The sequence below is a fragment of the Mustela erminea genome, chromosome 1, assembly GCF_009829155.1.
Source record: "Mustela erminea isolate mMusErm1 chromosome 1, mMusErm1.Pri, whole genome shotgun sequence".
Classification (NCBI taxonomy): domain Eukaryota; kingdom Metazoa; phylum Chordata; class Mammalia; order Carnivora; family Mustelidae; genus Mustela; species Mustela erminea.
In genome coordinates this window covers 4,958,164-4,985,448 of record NC_045614.1, presented here as the reverse complement: position 1 = coordinate 4,985,448, position 27,285 = coordinate 4,958,164, and the positions used below count along the sequence as shown (strand labels likewise).

General features: G+C 40.5%; 1 protein-coding gene across 3 annotated transcripts in view; it reads right to left on the bottom strand.

Annotated features, from left to right (window-relative positions):
- Positions 1–22,997, bottom strand: part of LOC116570852 (putative adhesion G protein-coupled receptor E4P) — a 56,905-nt gene extending 33,908 nt beyond the window's left edge. Inside the window, exons 1-4 of one of the 3 annotated variants that reach the window (XM_032308439.1) lie at positions 22,782–22,997; positions 18,302–18,340; positions 14,254–14,391; positions 627–691 (exon numbers count right to left, since the gene is read on the bottom strand). In XM_032308439.1, coding sequence (XP_032164330.1) covers positions 627–691; positions 14,254–14,391; positions 18,302–18,340; positions 22,782–22,812 — 273 coding nt within the window. In that variant the 5' untranslated portion in view covers positions 22,813–22,997. The remainder of the gene's footprint in view (positions 1–626; positions 692–14,253; positions 14,392–18,301; positions 18,341–22,781) is intronic. The other 2 variants (XM_032308447.1, XM_032308453.1) reach the window with 2 other exon arrangements.
- Between the last annotated feature and the right edge of the window lie 4,288 nt (positions 22,998–27,285).

Below are 27,285 nucleotides of genomic sequence, written 5' to 3'. Positions count from 1 at the left end.
TGTCTTCTTTCCATGTTGTAGCACATCCATGTTGTAGCATGTGTCAATGCTTCATTCATTTTTATGGGGAAGGAGGAGCTCTTTGTATGAATGGACCACATTTCTTTTGTCTACTTAGGAGTTCACGGGCATGTCAGTCATTTCCACTTTCTGGCTCTTGTGAATAATGCCACTGTGAACACTGGTGTACAAGTTTTTGTGTTGACATGTATTTTCAATTTTCTTGGTTATATACCTAGCAGTAGAATTACTGGGAATACGATAAATCTATGTTTAGCTGTTTGAGGAGTTGCCAGGCCATTTACCAAAGCAGCTCCATGGTTTTCCTTTCCTGTCAGCACAGATGAGGTTTCTGCTTACTCTCCATTCTCACACCTTCATGACAGCCTTGTTAGATATCCCATGGCAACATGTCCAGCAGAGCACTCCCTGGATTCCTGACTCATAGGAATGGAGACACGGTAAATGTTGTTTAAGTCACTAAGTTTGGGGGTCACTTGTTTCATGACAATATATATTGAATACACCTGCACACTATGGTGAGCTATCTCTCCCTACATCACCCACTCGATTCTGAGGACGGTCTTCTGTACACTTGTGCAAACCCATGAAGTGATGAACCTTACCTGCTTCTGACAGTTCTGAAACGTTGCATCACTACTGAAATTAGAGCAGTTCACAATGTCGATTTCTAGGACAGAAAATAGGTAAGTTGGGTTAACATCATAGATTCATCACAGAAAACAATGCCATGTCTACTTTCATTAGGAGAGATTTGTCCCCATAATCTTGGAGGATCCCATAATTCCCCAAATAAAAAATGAGTCTCCAATTCTACTTTGGTTTTTAAGTAGTTGGGAAGGTTGTAGCTTAGGCCTTAACAGGGCTTGTAAAATAAAAGTTTCAGTCAGAGGGAAGATGGGGAAAGAATAGGGGACCCGTGTTTCATCTGGTCCTTGAATTCAACTGGTTATCTATCACATCCTTTTGAACAACTGTGAATGAAATCTGAGATCTAAGAAAAGAATCACTGCAACTCTACAAATAGAAAAACAGTCACTGAGGGGTAGGAGGCAAGGTTGTGGAAGAGTAGGGGACCTTGTTTCGTCTGGTCCCTTGAATTTAGCTAGATAACTATCAAACCATTCTGAATAGCCATGAATTCAGCCTGAGATATAAGGACATATCTCTGGAACTCTACAAGTAGAAAACTTTTTTCTCCTTGCTTTTTTGCAAAGTAGGAGGTATGGAGACACAAATCGGAGGGGAGATATCAGAGATAAACGGAAGGGGGAGTGAGCCTCCATAAGCTGATTACTGGAAAGTGATAGAGCCTTGGGGGGCAAAATCAGAACCCTTAGAAATCTGCTCCAGTGAAAGATATCCCTGTCTGAAAGGGACTCAGGGGATGAAATGGGCAGAATTCCAGGTGAGTAAATGTGGTCTCGGGATCCCAGGAGTCACAAAACTAACCAGGGTGCTTGAACTGGGAGAGTGCCCAAGCATTGGAACGGGGACACTGGTTATAGCTGGGGAGCCCAGGAGGGGAATCTTAACTCAGGTTGCCATAAACCAAGAGCCAGGCTAATGGGGTGACTGCTCTCCACCTGAGCACCTTTAAAAAGAGTGGAACATGTGCACTGCCTGCCATCCCTTGAGAGGAGTTAAACAGGTATGCCCATGACCAAGCAACAGCTCTTGGGTGCGGCCTCAGAAATGACAGTAGGGTGACAGTCAGCCATCCCCCTGGGAGTGGTGGAATGGGTACATGCATGAGCCTGCAACCTCTCTCAGCCCCATGGTACAAAAAGGGCAGTAATGCAAGTCCCTCAGAATCCCCCTAGGAGACTGCCATGGATACCTACCACAGGAGTTACGGAGTTTAACACACACAAAAGTGAAAACTGTTTGTCCAGGAGGGTTTACTGAAGTTGGGGGGTGGACTTTGATCTTTCAGCTCTGGGGCTAGAGATTGGGGCATGGCTATTTTTATTCTTTTTCTTTTTAAATTTATTTTTTATTTATTTTCAGCATAACAGTATTCATTATTTTTGTACCACACCCAGTGCTCCATGCAATCTGTGCCCTCGCTAATACCCACCACCAATCTCCCACCAATCTCCCACCCCCCGCCACTTCAAACCCCTCAGATTGTTTTTCAGAGTCCATAGTCTCTCATGGTTCACCTCCCCTTCCAATTTCCTCCAACTCCCTTCTCCTCTCTAACATTTTTATTCTGATCCTCTAAAGAGGTGTGGAAAACTCTGAGGGAACAAACCCACACAGAGGACCAGCTTACATTGAGACCAGACCCCTGGCAAAGGGAGGAACAACTCAGCCCAGAAAAAGACACCTGAGAAGCAGCACAGCAGACCCCTCCCCCAGAAGACAAACTAGAGGAACAGGTGCACAACTAGCTTAGGGATCCCACAAGATTGTAAAACTCCAGTGCTAGGAGAAAATATTATATAGAACTTGAGGATTTTCTCATAATCCATTTATCTTTACATCTAAAATTTTCTGGTTTTTTTTTGTTTTCTTTTTTTCCCATTTCAACTAGTTTCTTATTTTACCAACTCTATATTTTTAATTCATTTTTTAACTTTTATTTTTTACATCTATATTTTATAGAGATTCACTTCATTTTTGGCCTTTTTTTACTCTATATAATTTTAATTTTTTATATATACAAGTTTTGTTTTCTTTGCAATTTTGGGATTTAGTGTCTTTGAACATAAATTCACCAAAATTCACCCAGGAACAAGTGGATCACAATTCTTTATTCACCCTGTGAGACTAATCTCTTCCTCCCCCTTTTTTTCTCTTTTTATTTTGCTTTCTCTTGTTTTTCTATTCTGTTTTTTGACCACTTTGGATTTGTCTACTGTGTATTTTGCTTGGCTGGTGATTGATATTTTTTTATTTTGTTCACTTGTTCACCCATTCTTCTCTGTACAAAATGACTAGAAGGAGGAACTCAAAACAAAAGAAAGAACCAGAAGCAATGTTCTCTGTCACAGACCTAACTGATATGAATATAAGTAAGATATCAGTGATGGATTCAGGATAGCAATTATAAAGCTAATAGCTGGGCTTGTGAAAACATTAAAAGACAGTAGAGAATCTCTTAGCACAGAAAGGAGATCTAATCATGCCAAACTTTAAAATGCTATACTGGAGATGCAGCCTAAATTGGATGCTCAAACAGCCAGGGTGAATGAGGCAGAAGAGAGTAAGTGATCTAGAAGACAGGGTGATGGAAAGGAAGGAAGTTGAGGAAAAGAGAGAAAGACAGCTAACAGCCCATGAAGAAAGGCTTTGAGAAATTAATGAGGCCATGAAGCCAGCCAATGTCAGAATTATTGGGGTGCCTGAGGGTGGAGAGATAGAGGGGCCAGAAAGTATATTTGAGCAAATTATCACTGAGAACTTCCATAATCTGGGGACAGAAACAAGCATTCATGTCCAAGAGAAAGATACAATGTCTCCTGAAATCAATAAAAATAGTTCAACACCCCAACATATAATGGTGAAGCTTGCACATTTTAGAGAAAAAGAGAGAATCCTGAGAGTAGCTCGAGACAAGAGGCTCCTTATTTTTAGAGGGAGGAATGTCAGACTTAACATCAGAACTATCCACAGATAATTGTCTTTCTCTGTTTGACTTATTTCACTTAGCATAATCTCCTCCAGATCCATCCATGTTGATGCAAATGTTAGGTATTCATCCTTTCTGATAGCTGAGTAATATTTCATTGTATATATGGAATACATCTTTATCCATTCATCTGTTGAAGGGCATCTCAGCTCCTTCCACAGTTTGGCTGTTGTGAACATTGCTGCTATGAGCCTTGGGGTGCATATGACCCTTCTTTTTATTACATCTTTAACTTTGGGGTAAATACACAGTAGTGCATTGAGCACTGGGTTTTATATGCAAAGAATGAATCATGAAACACTACATCAAAAACTATTGATGTATATGTGACAAACAACATAACTTAAAAAAAAAAAAAAGAAATTATCCACAGAAACCTGGCAGGCCAGAAAGAGCTGGCATAATATATTCAGGGAGGTAAATGAGATGAATATTCAGCCAAGAATACTTTATCCAGAAAGGCTTTCATTCAGAATGGAAGGAGAGATAAAGAGCTTCCAGGACAGACAGATTAAATGAATATGTGACTACTAGGCTAGCCCAGTAAGAAATATTAAGGGGATCCTGTAAGCAAAGAAATAGCCCAGGAGTGACATAGAAAGAAACAGAGACAATTTACAGAAACAGGCACTTATAGGTAATACAATGGTACTATGTTCATATCTTTCAGTAGTCTCTCTGAAAATAAATGGGCTATATGCTCCAATCAAAAGACACGGAGTATCAGATTGGATAAAAAAAGCAAGACTCGGGGCGCCTGGGTGGCTCAGTGGTTTAAGCCTCTGCCTTCAGCTCAGGTCATGATCTCAGGGTCCTGGGATCGAGCCCCACATCGGGCTCTCTGCTCAGCAGGGAGCCTGCTTCTCCCTCTCTCTCTCTGCCTGCCTCTCTGCCTACTTGTGATCTCTCTCTGTCTATCAAATAAATAAATAAAAATTAAAAAAAAAAGCAAGACCCATCCACATGCTGTCTACAAGGGACTCATTTTAGACCTAAAGACACCTCCAGACTGAAAGTGAGGAAGTGGAAAACCATTTATAATGCTAACAGATTTCAAAAGAAAGCTGAGTTAGCAATCCTCATATCAAAGTAGATTTTAAACCAAGACTGTAGTAAGGGATAAAGAGGGACTTTATACCATAGTTAATGTGTCTATACAACAAGAAGACCTATTTACAATTGTAATTATTTATGCCCCTAAATTGGGAGCAGCCAATTATATCAACCAATTAATAACCAAATTAAAGAAACACATTGATATCAGTACAAAAAGAATAGGGGACTTCAAAACCCCCTCACAGCAATGTCAAATAAATAAATAAAAATCTTTAAAAAAAGGAAACAAGACAAGAAACAACAAGTGTTGGAGATGATGTGGAGAAAGGGGAACACTCTTACACTGTTGGTGGGAATGCAAGTTGCTGCAGACAGTTTGGAAAACAGTGTGGAGATTCCTTAAGAAATTAAAAATAGAGCTACCCTATGACCCTGCAACTGCACTACTGAGTATTTACCCCAAAGATACAGATGTAGTGAAAAGAAGGGCCATCTGTACCCCAATGTTCATAGCAGCAATGGCTTCAGTCGCCAAACTGTGGGAAGAGCCAAGATGCCCTTCAGAATAAATAAAAAAGATATGGTTTATATATCCAATGGAATATTATGCCTCCTTCAGAAAGGATGAATACCCAACTTTTCTATCAACATGGACAGAACTGGAGGAGATTATGCTGAGTGAAATAAGTCAAGCAGAGAAAGTCAATTATCATATGATTTCACTTACTTGTGGAGCATAAGAAATAACAAGGAGGACATTAGGAGAAGGAAAGAAAAAGTGAATTGGGGGAAACAAGAGGAGGAGATGAACCATGAGAGACTGTGGACTCTGAGAAACAAACTGGGGGTTTTGGAAGGGAGGAGGTTGAGGGGATAGGTGAGCCTGGTGGTGGGTATTAAGGAGGGCACATATTGCATGGAGCACTGGGTGTGGTGCATAAACAGTGAATCTTGGAACACTGAAAAAAATAAAATTAAAAAAAGGAAATAAGAGCTTTCAAGGACACACTGGCTAGATGGACTTCAGAGATATATAAAGAGTTTTCCATCTTAAAACAAAGAATACAAATTCTTCTCGAGTACATACGGAGCTTTCTTCAGAATAGATCACATACTGGGTCACAAATTAGGTCTCAACCATTACCAAAAGATTGGGATTATTACCTGCATATTTTCAGGTCACAGTTTTGAAACTTGAACTCAACAACAATGGGAAATTTCTAAGGAACTCAAATACTTGGAGGTTAAATAGCATCCTGAAGAATGAATGGGTCGACCAGAAAATTAAAGAATTTTAAAAATTCATGGAAACAAATGAAAATGAAAACACAACTTTTCAAAACCTTTGGGATATAACAAATGCAGTCGTAAGAAGGAAGTACATAGCAGTAAAAGTCTTTCTTGAAAAGTTCTCAAAATTTTGGAGAAAAGTCTCAAATATACACATTAACCTTACACCTAAAGGAGCTGGAGAAAGAACAGCAAATAAAGCCTAAACCAAGTAGGAGAGGAGAAATAATAAAGATAAGAACAGAAATCAATGAAGCAGAAACCAAAACAATAGATCAATGAAACCAGCAGCTTGTTCTTTGAAAGAATTAATAAATAAGATGAATAAACCCCTTGCCAGACTTATCCAAAAGACAAGAGAAAGGACCCAAATTAGTAAAATCATGAATGAAAGAGGAGAGATCATGACCAGTACCAGGAAATACAAACAATTTTAAGAATGTATTATGAGCAATTCTGAGCAATTCTGTCCCAATTAGGCAATCAGAAAGAAATGGATGCATTCCTGGAAACTTATAAAACAGAAACAGGGGTACCTGGGTGGCTCAGTGGGATAAAGCCTCTGCCTTTGGGTCAGGTCATGATCCTAGGGTCCTGGGATCTCTGCTCAGCAGGGAGCCTGCTTCCCTTCCTTTCTCTCTTTCTGCCTGCCTCTCTGCCTACTTGTGATCTATGTCTGTCAAATCAATCAATCAATCAATCATTAAAAAAAAAAAAAACCAAAACTGAAGCAGGAAGAAATAGAAAATCTGAACAGACCCATAACCATCAAAGAAACTGAAGCAGTAATTAAAGATCATCCAACAAACAAGAATCCAGGGCCAGATGGCTTCTCAAGAGAATTCTACCAAACATTTTTTAATTTTTAATTTTTTTACTGTGTTGTGTTATGTTAGTCACCATAAAATACAACAATTCAGCAACGTGGCAGGATACAAAGTCAATGTACAGAAATCAGTGGCTTTCTTATACACTAACAATGAAAATACAGAAAGAGAAATTAGAGAATTGATTTCATTTACTCTAGCACCAAGAACCATAAGATACCTGGGAATAAACCTAACCAAAGAGGTAAAGGATCTGTACTCAAGGAACTACAGAACACTCATGAAAGAAATTGAAGAAGACACAAAAAGATGGAAGACCATTCCATGCTCTTGGATCAGAAGAATAAACATTGTTAAGATGTCTATACTGCCTAGAGCAATCTATACTTTTAATGCCATTCTGATCAAAATTCCACCAGTATTTTTCAAAGAGCTGGAGCAAATCATCCAAAAATTTGTATGGAATCAGAAGACACCCCGAATCTCTAAGGAAATATTGAAAAACAAAAATAAAACTGGGGGCATCACATTACCTGATTTCAAGCTTTACTACAAAGCTGTGATCACCAAGACAGCATGGTAGTGGCATAAAAACAGACACATAGACCAATGGAACAGAGTAGAGAGCCCAGATATGGACCCTCAAGTCTATGGGCAAATAATCTTCGACAAAACAGGAAAAAATATACAGTGGAAAAAAGACAGCCTCTTCAATAAATGGTGCTGGGAAAACTGGGCAGCTATATGTAGAAGAATGAAACTCGACCATTCTCTTACACCATACATAAAGATAAACTCAAAATGGATTAAAGACCTCAACGTGAGACAGGAATCCATCAGAATCCTAGAGGAGAATATAGGCAGTAACCTCTTCGATATCAGCCACAGCAACTTCTTTCAAGATATGTCTCCAAAGGCAAAGGAAACAAAATGAAAATGAACTTTTGGGACTTCATCAAAATCAAAAGCTTCTGCACAGCAAAGGAAATAGTCAATAAAACAAAGAGGCAACCCACGGAATGGGAGAAGATATTTGCAAATGACAGTAAGACAAAAGGTTGATATCCAGGATCTATAAAGAACTCCTCAAACTCAACACACACAAAACAGCCAATCATATCAAAAAATGGGCAGAAGATATGAACAGACACTTCTCCAATGAAGACATACAAATGGCTATCAGACACATGAAAAAATGTTCATCATCACTAGCCCTCAGGGAGATTCAAATTAAAACCACATTGAGATACCACCTTACACCAGTTAGAAAGGCCAAAATTAGCAAGACAGGAAACAACATGTGTTGGAGGGGATGTGGAGAAAGGGGAACCCTCTTAAACTGTTGGTGGGAATGCAAGTTGGTGCAGCCAATTTGGAGAACAGTGTGGAGATTCCTCAAGAAATTAAAAATAGAGCTTCCCTATGACCCTGCCATTGCACTCCTGGGTATTTACCCCAAAGATACAGATGTCGTGAAAAGAAGGGCCATCTGTACCCCAATGTTTATAGCAGCAATGGCCACGGTTGCCAAACCGTGGAAAGAACCAAGATGCCCTTCAAAGAACGAATGGATAAGGAAGATGTGGTCCATATACACTATGGAGTATTATGCCTCCATCAGAAAGGATGAATACCCAACTTTTGTAGCAACATGAACGGGACTGGAAGAGATTATGCTGAGTGAAATAAGTCAAGCAGAGAGAGTCAATTATCATATGGTTTCACTTATTTGTGGAGCATAACAAACAGCACGGAGGACAAGGGGAGTTAGAGAGGAGAAGGGAGTTGAGAGAAATTGGAAAGGGAGGTGAACCATGGGAGACTATGGACTCTGGTCAACAAATCTTTAGCAAAGCAGGAAAGAATATCCAATGGAAAAAGGATAGTCTCTTCAACAAATGGTGTTGGGAAAAATGGACAGCCACATTCAGAATGAAACTGAACCATTCTCTTACACCATATATCAAAGATAAACTCAAAATGGATGAAAAACCTAAATGTGAGATAAGAATCCATCAAAATCCATCTCCCTCTGCCTGCCTTTCTACCTACTTGTGATTTCTCAAATAAATAAATGATTCTTTAAAAAAAAGAGGGGGTGCCTGGGTGGCTCAGTGGGTTAAGCCTCTGCCTTCTGCTCAGGTCATGATCACAGGGTCCTGGGATCGAGGCCCACATTGGCTTCTCTGCTCAGCAGGGAGCCTGTTTCCCCATCTCTCTCTGCCTGCCTCTCTACCTACTTGTGAACTCTCTGTCAATAAATAAATAATTCTTTAAAAAAGAAGAATCCATCAAAATCCTGGAGGAGAACATAGGTATCAATGTTTTTGACCTCAATCACAACAACTTCTTGCTAGAGATGTCTCCAAAGGCAAGGGCCCAAAGGAAAAATGAACTTTCAGGACTTCATCAAGATAAAAGGTCCTGCATGGCAAAGAAACAGTCAACAAAACTAAAAGGCAACCTATGGAATGGGAAAAGATATTTGCAAATGACATCAGATCAGATAAAGGATTTGTATTTAAGAATCTGTAAGGAACTTAAGAAACTCAACATCCAAAAAAACAAATAGTCCAGTCAAGAAATGGGCAGAAGACATAAACAGCCATTTCTCTGAAGGAGACATACAAATGGTCAACAGACAGATGAAAACATGCTCCATACCCCCATACCCCTTGCCATCAGGGAAATACAAATAAAACCACGATGAGGTACCTCCTCATACCAGTCAGAATGGCTAAAATTAACAAGTTAAGAAAACAACAAATGTTGGCAATGATGTGGAGAAAAGGGAAACCTCTTACACTGTTAGTGGGAATGCAGGCTGGTACAGCCACTCTGGGAAACAATATGAAGGTTCCTCAAGAAGTTAAAAATAGAGCTACTCTATGACCCATCAATTGCACTTCTGGGTATTTACCCCAAAGTCACAAATGTAGTGGTCTGAAGGGGCACCTGCACCCTATTGTTCATAGTAGCAATGTCCACAATAGCCAAACTGTGGAAAGAGCCCAGATGTGCATTGATAGATGAATGGATAAAGAAGATGTAGTGAGACATAGATATATCTAGATATATAGATATTATATATATATAATATATATATAGATATATCTAGATATATAGATATAATATATATATATATAATATCTATATATCTAGATATATCTATATCTATCTATCATCTATCTATCTATCTATCTATCTATCATCTATCTATATACTAGAATGTTACAGCTTGAAGGAAAAGCAAGACAGAAAGCAATGACAGTAAATTATATTTGACCCAGTTTATAACCAACATTATCTTTGCCCACCCACAGCTTCCTGAGATTACCTCAGGTGCCTTGTCTCCTGATAGCACAGATTGACTTGACCTCTCCCAGATGAGGTTCCCCTGGTGTGGGCATCATAGCAGCTCCAGCACCAGGTCTGATCTCATCATACACATGGAGGCTCTGGGATCTCCCACCTGGACTCAGATGAACTGGTCTGCTGTGGGATATAGAATCTGGTTTCCCCAGACAGTCAGATCAATCCAGAAGTCAGGAAAAGTCCGGTGAGGCAAAGCTTGACCAAGGAGAGAGACAAGATGAGAAGGAGCTGGCCTCTCTCTCTTTCTCCCTTTATCCTCCTGCCAAGAGTCTGACCTGTCCTAAGAAACAGTTATAAGTGGCCTTTCTGGAAAGTCTTGCATGGCCACACCACCATCCGCATTGTCTTACAAGGCAGTACCCAGCAAAGGGATGCACCATCTTTAATTTGTTTTTCTTTGTTCCCTGTTTCATGTCCTTTTCCTTCCTCACCCTTGCTGGCTTAAGATTGCACACACAACCCTTTAAAACTTGGATACATGTTGTGCCTCAGGTTGTTTTCTAGGAAAATCTGGACTTAAGTACACAGTTAATACAGGAAACAGGAGAGAAGTTAAAATCCTCAGAAAGGATCTCCAAAAAGTCTCAAGAATTCATTTGTTTGATAATAAAAGAATAGGCTTTCTTCAAGTTATTCTACAATTTAAACTTATACGGAACTATATGTCGATTATACCTCTCTATGACTGGAGGTAAATTATTTTTTTAGTATTAAAACAACAACAAATATGTAGCCTTTCTCTTCCTAGTTCTCATTTTACATTTTAATTAAGGCAAATGATTTGGCTTTTAATTATTATCAAACATTTCATATTTTAATATTATAACACTATTATTATATAGAAAATACATGAAGATATTATTACTATATTATATTATGTATATTACATATATTTTTCGTTATTATTATGTCATGGGTAGCAATATATTATAGGAATTGTCTGTTATCATGGAATATTTCAATCTTTTGTCTGAGACACAAAAAGAGGTTATAACACTGAATTTGAGTAATACTTATGTAAGTTATGACTTTGTGTATTGATTTGAAAAGATGAGTAGGAATCAAACCAAATAAACAATATTGTGTAGCTACAGAGAGTTTTAATCTTAGATATTTTCATATTTTGCTTTTTAAATTTTGCTTACGTATATTGTGTGTTGATACATGTGCTATATCTAACAACTGTCTTTGCTTTTGACAAAGCTCTTCATCTCAACAAATATCTTGTAACAACTAAAAGAAAGAAGAAGCTGTTATGGAAATGGCACAATGAAAGAACAATAACCAAAAAAGTTCCTGAGAAATTAAAGCTGTGGTTTCTGAAATTTTAATGACAATGTTCAGTAACAGAATGAATATGCAAAAGGCCAATTAGTCAGGAAAAGAAAGTTGAGGAACTCTTCTAGGATTTAGAGGGAAGAGTAAAGAGGAAGGAGTTATCCAAGAAGGCCAGTACCCACCCAAAAGGAATTTTGTCAAGATGACAAGAAGAAATGCAATTCAATCAACTATTTCCCTGCACTGGGTGTGGTGCATAAACAATGAATCTTGGAACACTGAAAAAAAAAAAAAAAGAATACTGAAAAAGATAACCCCAAGAAGAGATTTTGTAAGGGAGAAGAGAATAAATCTCTATATCAATATTAGATATATGTATATGTATCTATGTAAGAAAAATATATAAAAATATACTAAAAACAAAATGAAATGTCCTACCTCCAAGGAAAAAGAGGAAATCTTACAAGCTACCAGAAAGAGGGAAAAACCTGTTATTATAAAGAAAACAAGATTCAAATTGAGAATGTTAGCTATTAAAAATAAGGAAGAGATATCTATGAATTCCTGAGATAAAATGAATGTAAATCAAGAGTTTTACTTTCATCTCATTCTGGATTCCAAAATGTAAAGAGCTGGAGTTTTAAAAAATGTCAGAAAGGATGAATACCCAACTTTTGTAGCAACATGGACAGGACTGGAAGAGATTCTGCTGAGTGAAATAAGTCAAGCAGAGAGAGTCAATTATCATATGGTTTCACTTATTGCTGGAGCATAACAAATAGCATGGAGGACAAGGGGTGTTAGAGAGGAGAAGGGAGTTGGGGTAAATTGGAAGGGGAGGTGAATCATGAGAGACTATGGACTCTGAAAAACAATCTGAGGGGTTTGAAGTGGCGGTGGGGTGGGAGGTTGGGGGAACCAGGTGGTGGGTATTATAGAGGGCACGGATTGCATGGAGCACTGGGTGTGGTGAAAAAATAATGAATACTGTTTTTCTGAAAATAAATAAACTGAAAAAATTAAAAAACAATATAAAAAATGAAAAAAAAATGTCACAACAACTGAGAGTCAGGTCCAAGAAGTCCATTGTCCAAAACAGGAACCACCAGGTACCTGAATCTATGGCTAGTCTGAACTGAAATGTACTGTAAGCATAAAATGCATTCCAGAAATCAAAGACAATATGAAAAAAATATGTAAGTGGTCTCATTAGTGCTTTTTATATTTATTTCAGCTTGAAATGATACTTTTGATATGCTGAGTTAAAGTATATTACTATAAGATATAGTGCATATATACAATGGAATATGCCTCCATCAGAAAGGACGAAAACTCAACTTTTCTGTCAACGTGGATGGGACTGGAGGAGATTATGCTGAGTGAAATAAGTCAAGTAGAGAGAGTCAATTATCATATGGTTTCACTTACTTCTGGAGCAAAAGGACTAGCTTGAGGGACATTAGGGGAAGGAAAGGAAAAGTAAATTGGGGAAAATCAGAGGCGGAGATGAACCATGAGAGACTGTGGACTCTGAGAAACAAACTGAGGGTTTTGGAAGGGAGGGGAGTAGGGGGATGGGTGAACCTGGTGGTGGGTATTAAGGAGGACCAGCATTGCATGGAGCACTGGGTGTGGCGCATAAACAATGAATCTTGGAACACTGAAGAAATAAAATAAAATTTGAAAAATGTATATTATTAAAAATAATTTCCTCTTTTTACATTTTAAATGTAGCTACCATAAAATTTAAAATTACTTATGTGACTCCCATAAGTGGTTTCTGTTAGATTTCTATTAGAAACGATTCCACTAGAAAACATATTGAGATAAACTCAGCAAAACAAATTATTTTCCTTTTCAAATAAATATGACTATATCCTACTATAAGTACTGGGGAATATGGGGGGATAGCAAGTATTCTCATTACTTAGGCCAAGGTTGCAAACTGTGGCCCTGGGCTGGCCCACTGCCTGTTTTTGTAAATAAAATTTTATTGGTACACAGCCACATCCATTCATTTATGTCTGTGGCTACAGTTACATTACAAAGACAGGGCTGAATAGTTGCAGCAGAGACCATATGGCCTGCAAAGCCTGAAATATTTACTAGACAGCCCTGTACAGAAAAAGTTTGCTAACTTCCATCTTAAAAGAGAGGGTGCCTGGGTGGCTCAGTGGGTTAAAGCCTCTGTTTCGCTCAGATCATGATCCCAGGGTCCTGCTTCCCTTCCTCTCTCTCTCTGCCTGCCTCTCTGCCTACTTGTGATCTCTGTCAAATAAATAAATAAAATCTTAAAAAAAGAGAAAGAGAGACATCCATGTCATGGGGAGTTAGGAGTGTGGTTTAAATAAGAAAAATGCCCAGCATGACATTGGATGCATAGGAGGACTTATTTTTTAAACCGGGCATTTCATTAACTTTGGGATTGGCTCCTTTAAACAAACACATATTCCTCTGACCTAAGTTCTCTGATCTGCAGAAGGTAGGATGATTACTCCTATTTTATGGGCTATACACTTGAGATGGAGGATTCAAGCAATTGCCCCAAAAGTCGTACAGCTGCTTAGTTAGAGTTGAGATGGAACACAAGTCGATTTCACCTGGACCTCAAATTCTTACTCTCACATGAATGATGCTACAGAGTAAAGGGACATGACCTTCAGGCAGGACACTGAAGCCTTTCCCCTCTGAGAATCCTATGGCCAGCTTTCCTTCCAAGATTTGCATACTCTTGCAGTAATGCCACTCTTTCTATAAGCCCAGAATCACCTCTGCAAACGACGTTCTGGTCTTTGAAATTTCTTTCTCCTGTGTTCGAAACATATCCATCTATGCAATAACAGAAGTATTTTTGTTCCTTGGAGACACAGTAAGATTTAGCAGGGCAGGGATGGCTTGCGCATGGATCTGTAAAGAGAAAGAGAGAGAGCAGAAGGCAGCACTGTGCATTCTCTATTTGATTCAATATTTAATCAATCTAATCCCCATTTGAAGTCCTGTCTCTTAAAATGTCAACAAATGACTTGACTCACTCGTGAGTTAAAAATAATTCTTTCCTCTAGGACTCTTCCCAGATGCACTTTAAAAGTTTTTGGGTATTTAAAAAATTTAATCTTATTTTTTCAGTGTTCCAAGATTCATTGTTTATGCACCACAACCAGTGCTTCACGCAATACGTGCCCTCCTTAATGCCCATCACCAGGATTTAGGTAATAAGCTAGTTAAATCAGTGTAATTCTGTTGTTGATATATTAGACGAACAACTTAAAACCATCTCTGTCCTGTCAGTTGTCTTTTGATTTTGTTAACTGTTTCCTTTGCTGTGCAAAAGCTTTTGATCTTGATGAAATCCCAATAGTTCATTTTTGCCCTTGCTTCCCTTGCCTTTGGCGATGTTCCTAGGAAGATGTTGCTGTGGCTGAGGTCGAAGAGGTTGCTGCCTGTGTTCTCCTCAAGGATTTTGATGGATTCCTTTCGCATTCAGAATGGGAGAAGATATTTGCAAACGACATATCAGATAAAGGACTAGTGTCCAAAATCTATAAAGAACTTAGCAAACTCAACACCCAAAGAATAAATAATCCAATCAAGAAATGGGCAGAGGACATGAACAGACATTTCTGCAAAGAAGACATCCAGATGGCCAACAGACACATGAAAAAGTGCTCCATATCACTCGGCATCAGGGAAATACAAATCAAAACCACAATGAGATATCACCTCACACCAGTCAGAATGGCTAAAATCAACAAGTCAGGAATTGACAGATGCTGGCGAGGATGCGGAGAAAGGGGAACCCTCCTACACTGTTGGTGGGAATGCAAGCTGGTGCAGCCACTCTGGAAAACAGCATGGAGGTTCCTCAAAATGTTGAAAATAGAACTGCCCTATGACCCAGCAATTGCACTATTGGGTATTTACCCTAAAGATACAAACGTAGTGATCCAAAGGGGCACGTGCACCCGAATGTTTATAGCAGCAATGTCCACAATAGCCAAACTATGGAAAGAACCTAGATGTCCATCAACAGATGAATGGATCAAGAAGATGTGGTATATATACACAATGGAATACTATGCAGCCATCAAAAGAAATGAAATCTTGCCATTTGTGACAACATGGATGGAACTAGAGCGTATCATGCTTAGCGAAATAAGTCAAGCAGAGAAAGAGAACTATCATATGATCTCCCTGATATGAGGAAGTGGTGATGCAACATGGGGGCTTAAGTGGGTAGGAGAAGAATAAATGAAACAAGATGGGATTGGGAGGGAGACAAACCATAAGTGACTCTTAATCTCACAAAACAAACTGAGGGTTGCTGTGGGGAGGGGGTTTGGGAGAAGGGGGTGGGATTATGGACATTGGGGAGGGTATGTGCTTTGGTGAGTGCTGTGAAGTGTGTAAACCTGGTGATTCACAGACCTGTACCCCTGGGGATAAAAATATATGTTTATAAAAAATAAAAAATTAAAAAAAAAAAACCCTTGTCTCCAAATACCAGGGAAATGAACTTTTGAGACTTCATCATGATAAAAACTTCTATACAGCAAAAGGAACAGTCAACAAAACTAAGAGACAACCCACAGAATGGGAGAAGATATTTGCAAATGACATTACAGATAAAGTGCTGGTATCCAAGATCTATAAAGAACTCAAACTCAACACCCAAAAAAAAAAAACCAGAGAATCCAGTCAAAAACTGGGCAGAAGACATGAACAGACATTTCTCCAAAGAAGACATACAAATGGCTAATGGACACATGAAAAAATGTTCAACATCACTAGACATCATGGAAATACAAATCAAAACCACAATGAGATACCACCACACACCAGTCAAAATGGCAAAAATTAACAAAACAAGTCTTGCCATTTGTGACAATGTGGATGGAACTAGAGGGTATTATGCTTAGCGAAATAAGTCTATCAGAGAAAGACAATTATCATATGATCTCTCTGATATGAGGAAGTTGAGAGGCAATGTGAGGTTCTTAGGGTGTAGGAAAGGAATAAATGAAACAAGATGGGATCGGGAGGGATACAAACCATAAGAGATTATGTCACAAAACAAACTGAGGGTGGCGGGGGGCAGGTAGGGAGAGGGTGGTGGGGTTATGGACATTGAGGAAGGTGCATGATATGGTGAGTGCCGTGAAGTGTGTAAACCTGGCGATTCACAAACCTGTACCCCTGGGGCTAATAATACATTATATGTTCATAAAAAAATAAAATATTAAAAAACTTTAACAAAACAGGAAACAACAATTGCTAGAGAAGTTGTGGAGAAAGGGGAAAGAAACATCTTACACTGTTAGTGGGAATGCAAGTTGGTGCAGCCACTCTGGAAAACAGTATGGATGTTCCTCAAGAAGTTAAAAATAGAGCTATCCTGCAACCCAGCTATTGCACTACTAGGTATTTACCCCAAAGATACAGATGTAGTGAAAAGAAGGAAGCCCAATGTTTACAGAAGCAATGTCCACAATAGCCAAACTGTGGAAGGAGCTGAGGTGTCCTTCAACAGATGAATGGGTAAAGAAGATGTGGTTCCTATATACAAAGAAATATTACTCAGCCATCAGAAAGGATGAATACCTATCATTTGCATCAACGTGGATGAAACTGGAGGGGATTATGCTAAATGAAATAAGCCAAGCAGAGAAAGACAATTATCATATGGTTTCACTCATATGTGGAATCTGAGTGATAATGCAGAAGACCATAGGGGAAGGAGGGAAAACTGGGAGGAAATCAGAGAGGGAGACAAACCATGAGAGACTCTGGACTCTGAGAAACAAACTGAGGGTTACAGAAGGGGAGGGATGGGGTAACCAGGTGATGGGTATATGGAGGGCATGTGTTGTGATGCGCACTGGGTGTTACATGCAACTAATGAATCATTAAATGCTACATCAAAAACTAATGATATGCTGGCAAACTGAACATAAAAAAAATTTTTAATAGCCTTTGAAGCATGAAAACTACAAGTCCCTAGACTTCCAAGTATGTTTCTATGACTGAAACGATAACAGAAAAATAGCTTAAGCTTTAAAATTATATTGTAGGAAATTACAGATGCACAAGGATCAGTTTCCTCTGAGCTTTGATAATTACAATTTAAATAGAGTACTGACATGCTGTAATTATAATATTAAAGTGCTAAGATTATCAAATGATCAAAAGGGGCATTTTGAACTCCTAAGAGATTGTGTAAATGTTATTAAAATGTTTACTGTATTTCAATTACATCATAGGAAGATCATTATTATGTGTATGTTTCTGTTCATATCTAACTGGCAATCTTTTGACACGGATAAAATTATGGCTGTTGTATCTATTTAATAATATTGATTTTTTAAAATTAAAAAAAAAAGAAAATGTCAGGCAAAATGGAAAACTTGTATGAATCTGGGCATAGTCTTTCATATGAACACAGTATAGAAATTGTGGAATAATGTCAATGGAACTGCACAAAAGCGTCAGTATTGGCCACTCTGGACCTACAAAATCGCAATCAATGTAGCCCATCCTAATTAACCAAGAGTCGCAGAGCTTTTAGAAATGACGGTTGATTTTGCATTTGTTGTTGAGGCCATGGGGAAAGACCACATCCTGAAGGACTGTGCCCTGATGCACTGGGCATTCCCATCCAAATATACTGATTTAAGGAGGGCACGTATTGCATGGAGCACTGGGTATTAAGCAATGAATCTTGGAACACTGCATCAAAAACTAATGATGTACTGTATGGTGGCTAAGATAACAATAAAAAATAATAAAAAGAGCTTACTTTTGGTTTCAAGTGCTAACATACCATTGTATGTCCTCACAACAAGGACCAAGCAGGAAAGCCCTAAGAAAAATAAAAGGAAGGAATTAATATTTCAGGAATCTTCCTTAAATCCTTCTGAATACTCCTGGCCACCCACCTGTTTCTTCCAGGGCTAGTACTTGATTTACAACACAGAACTTATTGTCTTGACTATAACGAAGGGCAGCATGTTAAATAGAGGTAAATTTATCATTATCACCTACCATATACCATATACCCCACTCATACCAGGCAGAATGTTTTATTCATTTAAATAGATTCAGTTCCCTCTTTCCTAACAATATGTGGATACATTTCATTAAGGGTTTTAATCAATTTTATAAAGCTGACAAATGCTCGCAAACTTAAGAAAATGGTCTCTTCTTCGGAAGCTGCTCAACAGTTATATCAGGTTTAAGCTGCTGTGGCTGGAGGCCAATTTTAAAAGACCAACACAGGGACTCATGGGTGGCTCTTGTCATGATCTCAGGGTCTTGGGATCGAGCCCCGCATCGGACTCTCTGCTCGGCAGGGAGCCTGCTTTCCCCTCTCTCTCTCTGCCTGCCTCTCTGCCTACTTGTGATCTCTGTCTGTCAAATAAATGAATAAATAATTTTTAAAAAATAAAAAGACCAACACAAAATAAATGTTTACTACTCATAAATACTGGAGAGAAAAGGTGTGGGGAAATATAGGCCAGGACGTGAAGAGTGGTCATTTCTAGGTAGTTTTCAATTTTGCTCCTGGGCATTTTCTAACTTTTCCTAGAGTAAATATGGGTTACTTACATAGCGACTTATATTCTCCTTCCAGGGAATATAAAATGATATTGGAGAATAGAAGCTGTGAGAGTATTCACCTTTTGAGAAAAATATCATATGCATCACCACCATCACCACCAGCCCCATCAATACAGAAATCCTGCCTTTTTGGTGATACTCGTGAATTTTAACCAGGGTGACTGCCTGATTATTTTGAAGGTGAAGTTCTGCTTTTTTTTTTTTTCAAGATATTTTTTATTTATTTGACAGAGAGAGAGAGGAGAGAGGTCACAAATAGGCAGAGAGGCAGGCAGAGAGAGGGGAAACAGGCTCTTTGTTGAGCAGTGAGCCCAATGTGGGGCTCGATCCCAGGACCCTGGAATCATGACCTGAGCCAAAGGCAGAGGCTTTAACCCACTGAGCCACCCAGGTGCCCTGAAGTTCTGCTTTTTAAGCAAAGAGCTTGATTGCCCTAGCAGTGAAAACTCCACCTTATCTTTCTTGTATGAGTCATTCTGGTTGTTCTGATGAAACTGTTAGACTCAGAGAGTGTTCCTATTTCCCAGGTCTGCCAACCCAAGTGCCGAGGAAGTTCATCAAAAAGACATGACCGCCAACTGACCTATGAGCTGGACACTCAGAGGCTCCTGGCCCCCTCCCCATCCTTGGAAAGTGGGTTCTCCTTGCCTTTCCTGCTTTCAGAGGCTGCTCTAAGGACATCTCCTTGGATAGTGATGTGGTGTATGCATGACTGAGCCCTGTTAAGGCCCCTCTCTCTATATGTAGACTTATAAGATTTGGTGGATGGATGTGGGGGTCCATTTGTCTTGCTGTTGCAAGACAAACCCCCCATGTAAGTTCCCTTTGCTTATTGAAACTGCCACCTCCCAACGTGGACTGGCCAGTCTCCTCCTTCAGTCTCTCTACCCTGAAGTAATGGGGCCGGCTTCAGAGGACGCCCAAGAACCTCCCAAAAGGGAGGGTTGTGAACCAATATTAACTCCACAGTCAGTATAAGGGGAACAGTCCCTTCCCTACAACCCAGCAGGTGGGGGCCAGCTCAGTGTTCCCAAGAGGCAGCTGGACCCAGGTATCAGTGATAGGTGTGGTTCTCTCATAGCCAAAGTGCTTTACTCCAATGGAACTGAGCAGACTTACCACTCCCTGGCACTTTCTTCCCTGCTCACGTTGCCCTGAAACTCTGGCTTAGATTTCACCAGGGGAAGAGGAAAGAGGAGAAAAAAATAAGAGAGCACAGGGGGGAAGGTGAAACATATGGATCCCTCAGTGAGGGTGATGCTCTGTGGAGGCTGAAGAATCAACTTGTCCTCTTCTGAATCTTTGACTGTGTGGGTTCCCAAATTCAACCTCTCTGTTGAAGCCTGTCTCACACGCATCCAATTCAATCATGGTTCTGAAGCTGACCTCATGAAAACAGACAGTAGGATGGTGGTTACCAGGGGCTGGGGGCACAGGGGCGGATCTGGGGGGGATGTTTAAGGGCACTAACTTGGAACTAGTAGAGAGGTAAGTCCTGGAGATTGAATGCACAGCATAGTGAGGACAGACAACAGAACTATAGGATAAACCTCAAAGTGGCTGACAGACTAGATCTCATTGGTTCCCATGAGAAACAAGAAATGGTACTTATATGATGCCACGAGATGTTAGCAAAAGCTAAGGTGGAGATCGTACTGTCATATGTAAATGTACTGAATGAACATGGGGTATACCTCAACCTTACACGATGTTATGTGCCAATTATGTCCTAATAAGGTTTTGTTTTATTTTTTAAAGATTTTATTTATTTATTTGAGAGAGACAGAGAGAGAGAGAGAGAGAGAGAGAGATACAGAGAGAGAGGGAATACAAGCAGGGAGAGTGGGAGAGGGAGAAGCAGGCTTCCCGCTGAGCAGGGAGCCCAATGTGGGGCTTGATTCCCAGGACCCTGGGATCACGACCCAAGCTAAAGGAAGATGCCTAATGACTGAGCCATCCAGGTGCTCTATCCTTAAAGATTATTTATTTACTTGACAGACAGAGATCACAAGTAGGCAGAGAGGCAGGCAGAGAGAGAGAGAGAGTGAGGAGGAAGCAGGCTCCCCACTGAGCAGAGAGCCCAATTTGAGGCTCAATCCCAGGATCCTGGGATCATGACCTGAGCCGAAGGCAGAGGCTTTAACCCACTGAGCCACCCAGGCACCCCCAGCTGCCCTGTCCTAATAAGGTTTTTTAAATTAAATTTAAAAATAGTGTAGTAGTGGCATTTATGCTGAAAGCTACAGCAGAGTGGGTGAACAGGGAAGCAATATCACTAACAGTGATACCCAGTGTTGAGTAAATGTTAACCTCTGATAGGCACCTTCCAGGTACAGCCATCTCATGGATCCCCCCCGACACTCTCAAGAAGCAGAACCTCTTCAGAGCCCCATTTTACAGCACAGGAATCTGAGGGTCATAGTGACTCAGGAACTTGCCCAAGGTAACACAACGGGGAAACAACAAAGCCCGACCCCTCACTAGACTACACGACCACTCGCTGTTTTCATTAAGCACTTTTCACAACCTTGGTTTGTGAAATCTCTCCCTTTTTATTAACACTATAGTTACTGCACCAACAGTCCCAGGGACCAGAAAGTGTCCTGTTTTGTACCACAGAGAGAGGAGAGAACATGTGTGGTAAGATTCCCTCACTGCCCAATTGGAACAGATTCTGTCAACAGGACACAGAGAAGTCAATTCTCTTTAGACTCTACTACGTGACTCAGGATTCCCTGAAGAGCCTCATGGGCTGGCCCTAAACTCTCCCCAAGTTCCATAATCCTCTGTCAACTTCAGATGTTCATATGTACATACTGACAAGTCCAGAGAAGGGAGATACTGCATCCTGGAACTTAAGAAAAAAATCAACATCAATGGTCAAAAATTTCATGGAGATTTTGAGTTTGCTGCCAGTGAATCTCCCCATGAGGGTCTCCCCCTCCCCAGTTCGGTGCATTGTTGTTGTTGTTGTCGTTTTAATTCATGCCATTAAAAATTAAAAAAAATACTTATGCCTTCCTTTAGGTAGGGTTGCTCAGTCTTGGCACTATGGCATTTTATTTTATTTTTTAAAATATATTATTTATTTATTTATTTATGAGAGAGAGAGAGAGAGAAAGGGGGGAAGGTCAGAGGGAGAAGCAGACTCCCTGCTGAGCAGGGAGCTTGCTGTGGAACTTGATCCTGGAACTCCAGGATCATGACCTGAGCCTAAGGCAGTCACTTCACCAAGTGAGTCACTTCACCAAGTGAGTCACCCATGCGCCCCACTATTGCCATTTTAGCCTGAATAATTCCTCTCACAAAGGCTGGCCCTTGCACTGGAGCGTGTGGGATGGCACCCCTGGCCTCCACCCGCTCAATTCCAGGCACGCCCTTGTGCCCAGTCACAACTACCAAAACTGTTTGCAAACATTACTAAGGGTCTCCTCTGGGGACACCAAACTGCCCCTCAGTTGAAAACCACTACTTTCAATGTTGCTTTTACTTCCAAGGACATTAGGCATTATAAGTGAAAACAAATAAAAAGCATTGCGATGTTGGCTATATCTGTGTGAACACACACTTAGAAATCTGGACTTGTCCCTTTCAGGAAATGCCCCTCAGGCCAGCCCTCTACCAGCTCAACTGAATACTATAGCTGTTCTAAAACCAAAGAAAATAAGATGTTGAATACTCACCACACAGAAGAAAGTTTGTCTTCTTGGCCATAGCTCCCCCAGCTTCTAACTGATGACTGATAACAGAGAAGGAACAGTAGAGTCTTATATCCTATTTCTCAAGGAGTCTTGGTGGTTTCAAGAGGACCACAATCTGTTGGTGTAATTTCCATGCATCAAGTCAAAGTCTAATTAAAGGCAGCATCACGAATACAAGCCTCTTAGGCCATCGGTATCCACACCATGCTCACTGAAGAATTCTCTGGTCACTTAGTCACATGTCAGATCCTGAAATAAAAACCAAGAAGTAGGACATCGCTGACTTTGGGGCACTAATCAGCCAAGCCAGCGACCAACCTGCCAATGCTGTATGCTTAGCAACATTTTAAAACACATCTGCATAGGCAAAGGGAGGGAAAACTGAACGGGGGGAAATCAGAGAGGGAGACAAACCATGAGAGACTCTGGGCTCTGGGAAACAAACTGAGGGTTTCAGAGGGAAGGGGGGTAAGGGAATAGGGTAGCTGGGTGGTGGGTATTAAGGAGGGCACGTGGTGTGATGAGCACTAGGTGTTATACACAACTAATAAATCGTTGAACACCACATAAAAAACTAATGTTGTACTATAGGATGGATAGCTGAACATAATGAAAAATAAAAATAAACAGATAAATAAATCAATAAATAAAACTAAACACACACACAATAAAATCTATCTGCATTTCCATGTTCATTGCAGCATTATTTACAATAGCCAGGTATGGAAATGACCTCAGTGCCTATCAAAGCATGAATGGATAAAGAAGATGGGCCGGAAATATAGAGGCACATATGTTATCCAGCCTTATGGAAAGACATGTTGTCATTTGCAACAACATGGATCATTCTGGAGGGTAGGATACCAAGGGAAATGAACCAGACACAGAAGGACACATGTGGCATGATCTCACTTCTATGTGGAAGCTAAGAAAGACAAGTACAGAGCAGCAGGGGGTAGAATGGCGATTTCAGGGAACCGGGGGCAGGGAGAAATGGGGAAATCCTGGTCAGGGGATGTGAACTTTCAGTTGGGTAAGATGAGTGAATTCGGGGGATCGGGTGTATGACATGGGGACTATGGGCTTGTATACCTGAGATATGCTGACAGTGCATCTTCTGCGTTCTCATAAAAAATAAATGGTAACTGGGGGAGGGCTGGATGTGCTCATGAGTTTGACCGTGGTGCTTATTTCACCGTGTGTGCATATATCAAAACGTCACGTTGTACACCTTCAATATATACAATTTTATTTGTCAATCATACCTTAGTAAAGCTTGTTGGAAGGGGGAGAAAAAAATAAGTTGAATCAAAACCACATAAATAGATATGAAATATTATAAGTCAGTGAGGGAATGAGATAACATATAATAGTAAAATAGGAACACTTCAGTTCTATGCTCTAGACTTTTAGGATTTGACCTCTGGGGTTGAGAACTGCCTTTCTTCCTGGTTTTCATGGTATTTCTGCCATGCAGAAATTACTTTGAAGTAGATTTTCATATCCTTGACCCTGACCCTGCCTGTTGCAAGCAGACATAGAAATACCAGCTGTCTTATTTCTTACTTCCTTAGCCTTTAAGGGCTCACTTCTTGGAACTGCCCCTGACTGACTTCACCTGCCCACCAGCCCAGATCCCTATTAGAGACACCCTGCCTCAAGCATCCACTTCCGGGTGGAGAATGGCTGATTCTCCTAATAAGCTAAATGAAGTCAATGTCATACATTAGGATAGAGATTACACATCTTGTCTATTTCCTAGACAGTAAATTTGGGATTCACATCAATATTGAGGGAACAACTGTGCCATTTGAAGAGAGGCAGCAAGAACCTTGAGATTTCATACATTGTGGCAGGAGGAAGGGGTTAGGGAAGGTTGAGCCATGTGCCCAAGACTGGGGAACCGGGATTCTCCACTTGGGTCCCTCTGACCCTCAGCTCTAGCCATTAACCTCTGTGCTGAGAATCACATAATTATTGTTCCTTTTTCTGACAACTTGGTTCAGTCTGTCCTCTTCCATCTGTAGGCTGACTTTCTCTAACTGGTGAACAGGGTCCTTTTATGGCCGTCTCAATGGGACCTCTGACAAAGACACTCTCCTTGGACTCTGCTGGACTAGGTTCAACCTTAGGTGTTCTCTGTCCTTGTAGAATCCAGTTTGAGCAAGAATCCTGCTAAATCAATTTAGCAAAGCCCCCCCTTCCTTGGTATCCAAACACGATCCATTATTTTACTACACTGGCTTGCCTTCATTAAGGAGTCTATTGGCCCTGATGTTTTCTCTTGATGACTTACATACCTAACACCCACCCTGCTCCTTGGATATAAATCTCCAGTTGTCACTGTTGGAGTCAGAATTGAGTCCAATCTCCTTCCTGACACCAAGACCCTATTGCATTGGTCCTTACACCCATCTCAGTGTTCCCCCCTTGAATAAGGTCCGCCTTACTGTTCCCTGACAAGTACCCTTAAGTGACCTTTTCTCTAGGAGTTCAAATATTATTACTACTTGAATAGCTGCCAGGTCCATTCTGGTCTCTTAATTCAAATGCTTAAGAGAGAAAATTTGACGGGTTAGAGGACTTGTGAATGAATTGACCCCTCCTGGGTGGCCACACTGTTGCAAGCAGTGATGGCCAGTAGGGACAAAGTTATGTGGCCCGTGGCGGGGTTGGGGGGGGGTGTACCTTCTTCACCAAAGGCAAAGGTATCATGGAGGAAAGCTGACACACTAACAATGCCATCTTCTGATTGTAGACATAGTGGGGGGCCTTTTGTCTTTTCTACCGAGTGTATGTCTGTGTGTACATATAAATAAGGCATAAATATAAGGAGGTGTAATACTGTTACGCTGGAAATAAAAAAAAAAAATATAAGGAGGTGTGGGGATGAGAAAGGATGACCCAGACAGACAGTAGCAGAGAGCGTAAGAACTAAACCAGTAACAGGAAGGACCAATCAGCAAGTTCATCATAAAAGAAGAATATTTATTGAGTGCTTACTATGTGCTGGATATTATTTTAAACATTGAGGATACATGGTGAATGAAACAGACAAAAACCCCTGTCCATGTGGTATGGACATTCCAGTGGAGTAACACAGAAGTAATCTGAATAATAAGTAAATATCTGTGCAACAGTGCTGAGTACTGTCCAGGATGATAAAGTAGGAAAGATGAAAGAGATCCAGGGACAGCTTCCTTGCCAAGGTGCTGTGTGAAGACAGACAGTGCAGTGTGTGGAGAGACTAATGTCATGGAGACACTAGGGATAGAGAAAACTCTGAGAGAATACATAAGCTCGCTACCACTCCTGAGGCAGCAGTAGGCCTGTTCCATTCTGTGATTCAATAAAAGAAGATATTAAGCGTTCCCAGCTTGGAGACCCTTAGTTTTCTTTCCATTCCTCTGGGGGCACTAACCCAAGCATGGGCTCTTCTAAGCAAAAGTGCATGTTGCCTAGAAGCAGAAGTGGGTTTTTGGTGAATGGCCTCTGCCTCAGTGGGGTGAGCAGTTCCCAGAAAAGAAAAGCTGGGCAGACAACAGAAAAGGTGTTCCTCATATATACCGCCACTCTGAGTACAGTCTAGGCACCAAGCAACTACATTCTGATTTCTGGCTGATTATTCATTTCCTGGAACAGCTGGTTGACCAGAAAGAAATTCTTCAGCAGTTGCCTGTTCACTATGAACTAACGCCTAGACCAGTAATGCTCAACATTCTCAAGTGGCAATGTCTGGAGACATTTTTGATTGTTGCAATGGGTGTGTGGGGTTGGGGTGGTGACTGGCGTCCAGCTCGGAGAGGCCAGGGATGCTGCTCGACATCCTGCAAAGCACAGGATAGCCGCCCACCACCACGAATTATCCAGCCCAAAGTGTTAATAGAGCAGAGCTTGAAAAGTGGTGCTCTAAATGGAAGCAAGGAACATTTCACTTATGACCTTTCTAATTTATCATTAAAACATTTATCATCCTGGCCTTCCAGAAGTTTATGATCCAAGCAGGCTTGACTTACAAGCACACACATCATGTATGCAACAGCACACATAATACAGGATAAGTCAAGTCACATGGATGGCAATAAAGCCAGTAAGGGAGATGGATTTCTGAGAGCTAGAAGAAGAAGAGGCTCTTGAAGGATGTGGAAGCTAGTTCTTAAAGCAAAGGGGTGAGAGAGGCAGAAAAGAGAAAGAAAGCAGACTTCATGTAGGGAGGGAGGAAAAATATTGAATAGAGAGGTCCAAACCCACAGTACCTGGTTTATCCTCTTCTTGCAACTGTCTTGGACACAAAACAGCAACAACACTTGTGGGGATTTTTCAACAGCCCAGGAAGTCTTATTCATGTACACCTTTTGAAACCATGTGAATCTCCTGAAATTTTAACTGATCAAGAGGAGTCACATAATTTTAAGGCCAGCAAGTGGAGTGAATCATACACTTTGGTTGCATTGCTGCCATGTAGAAGAGGCACTTGAGCTGATTA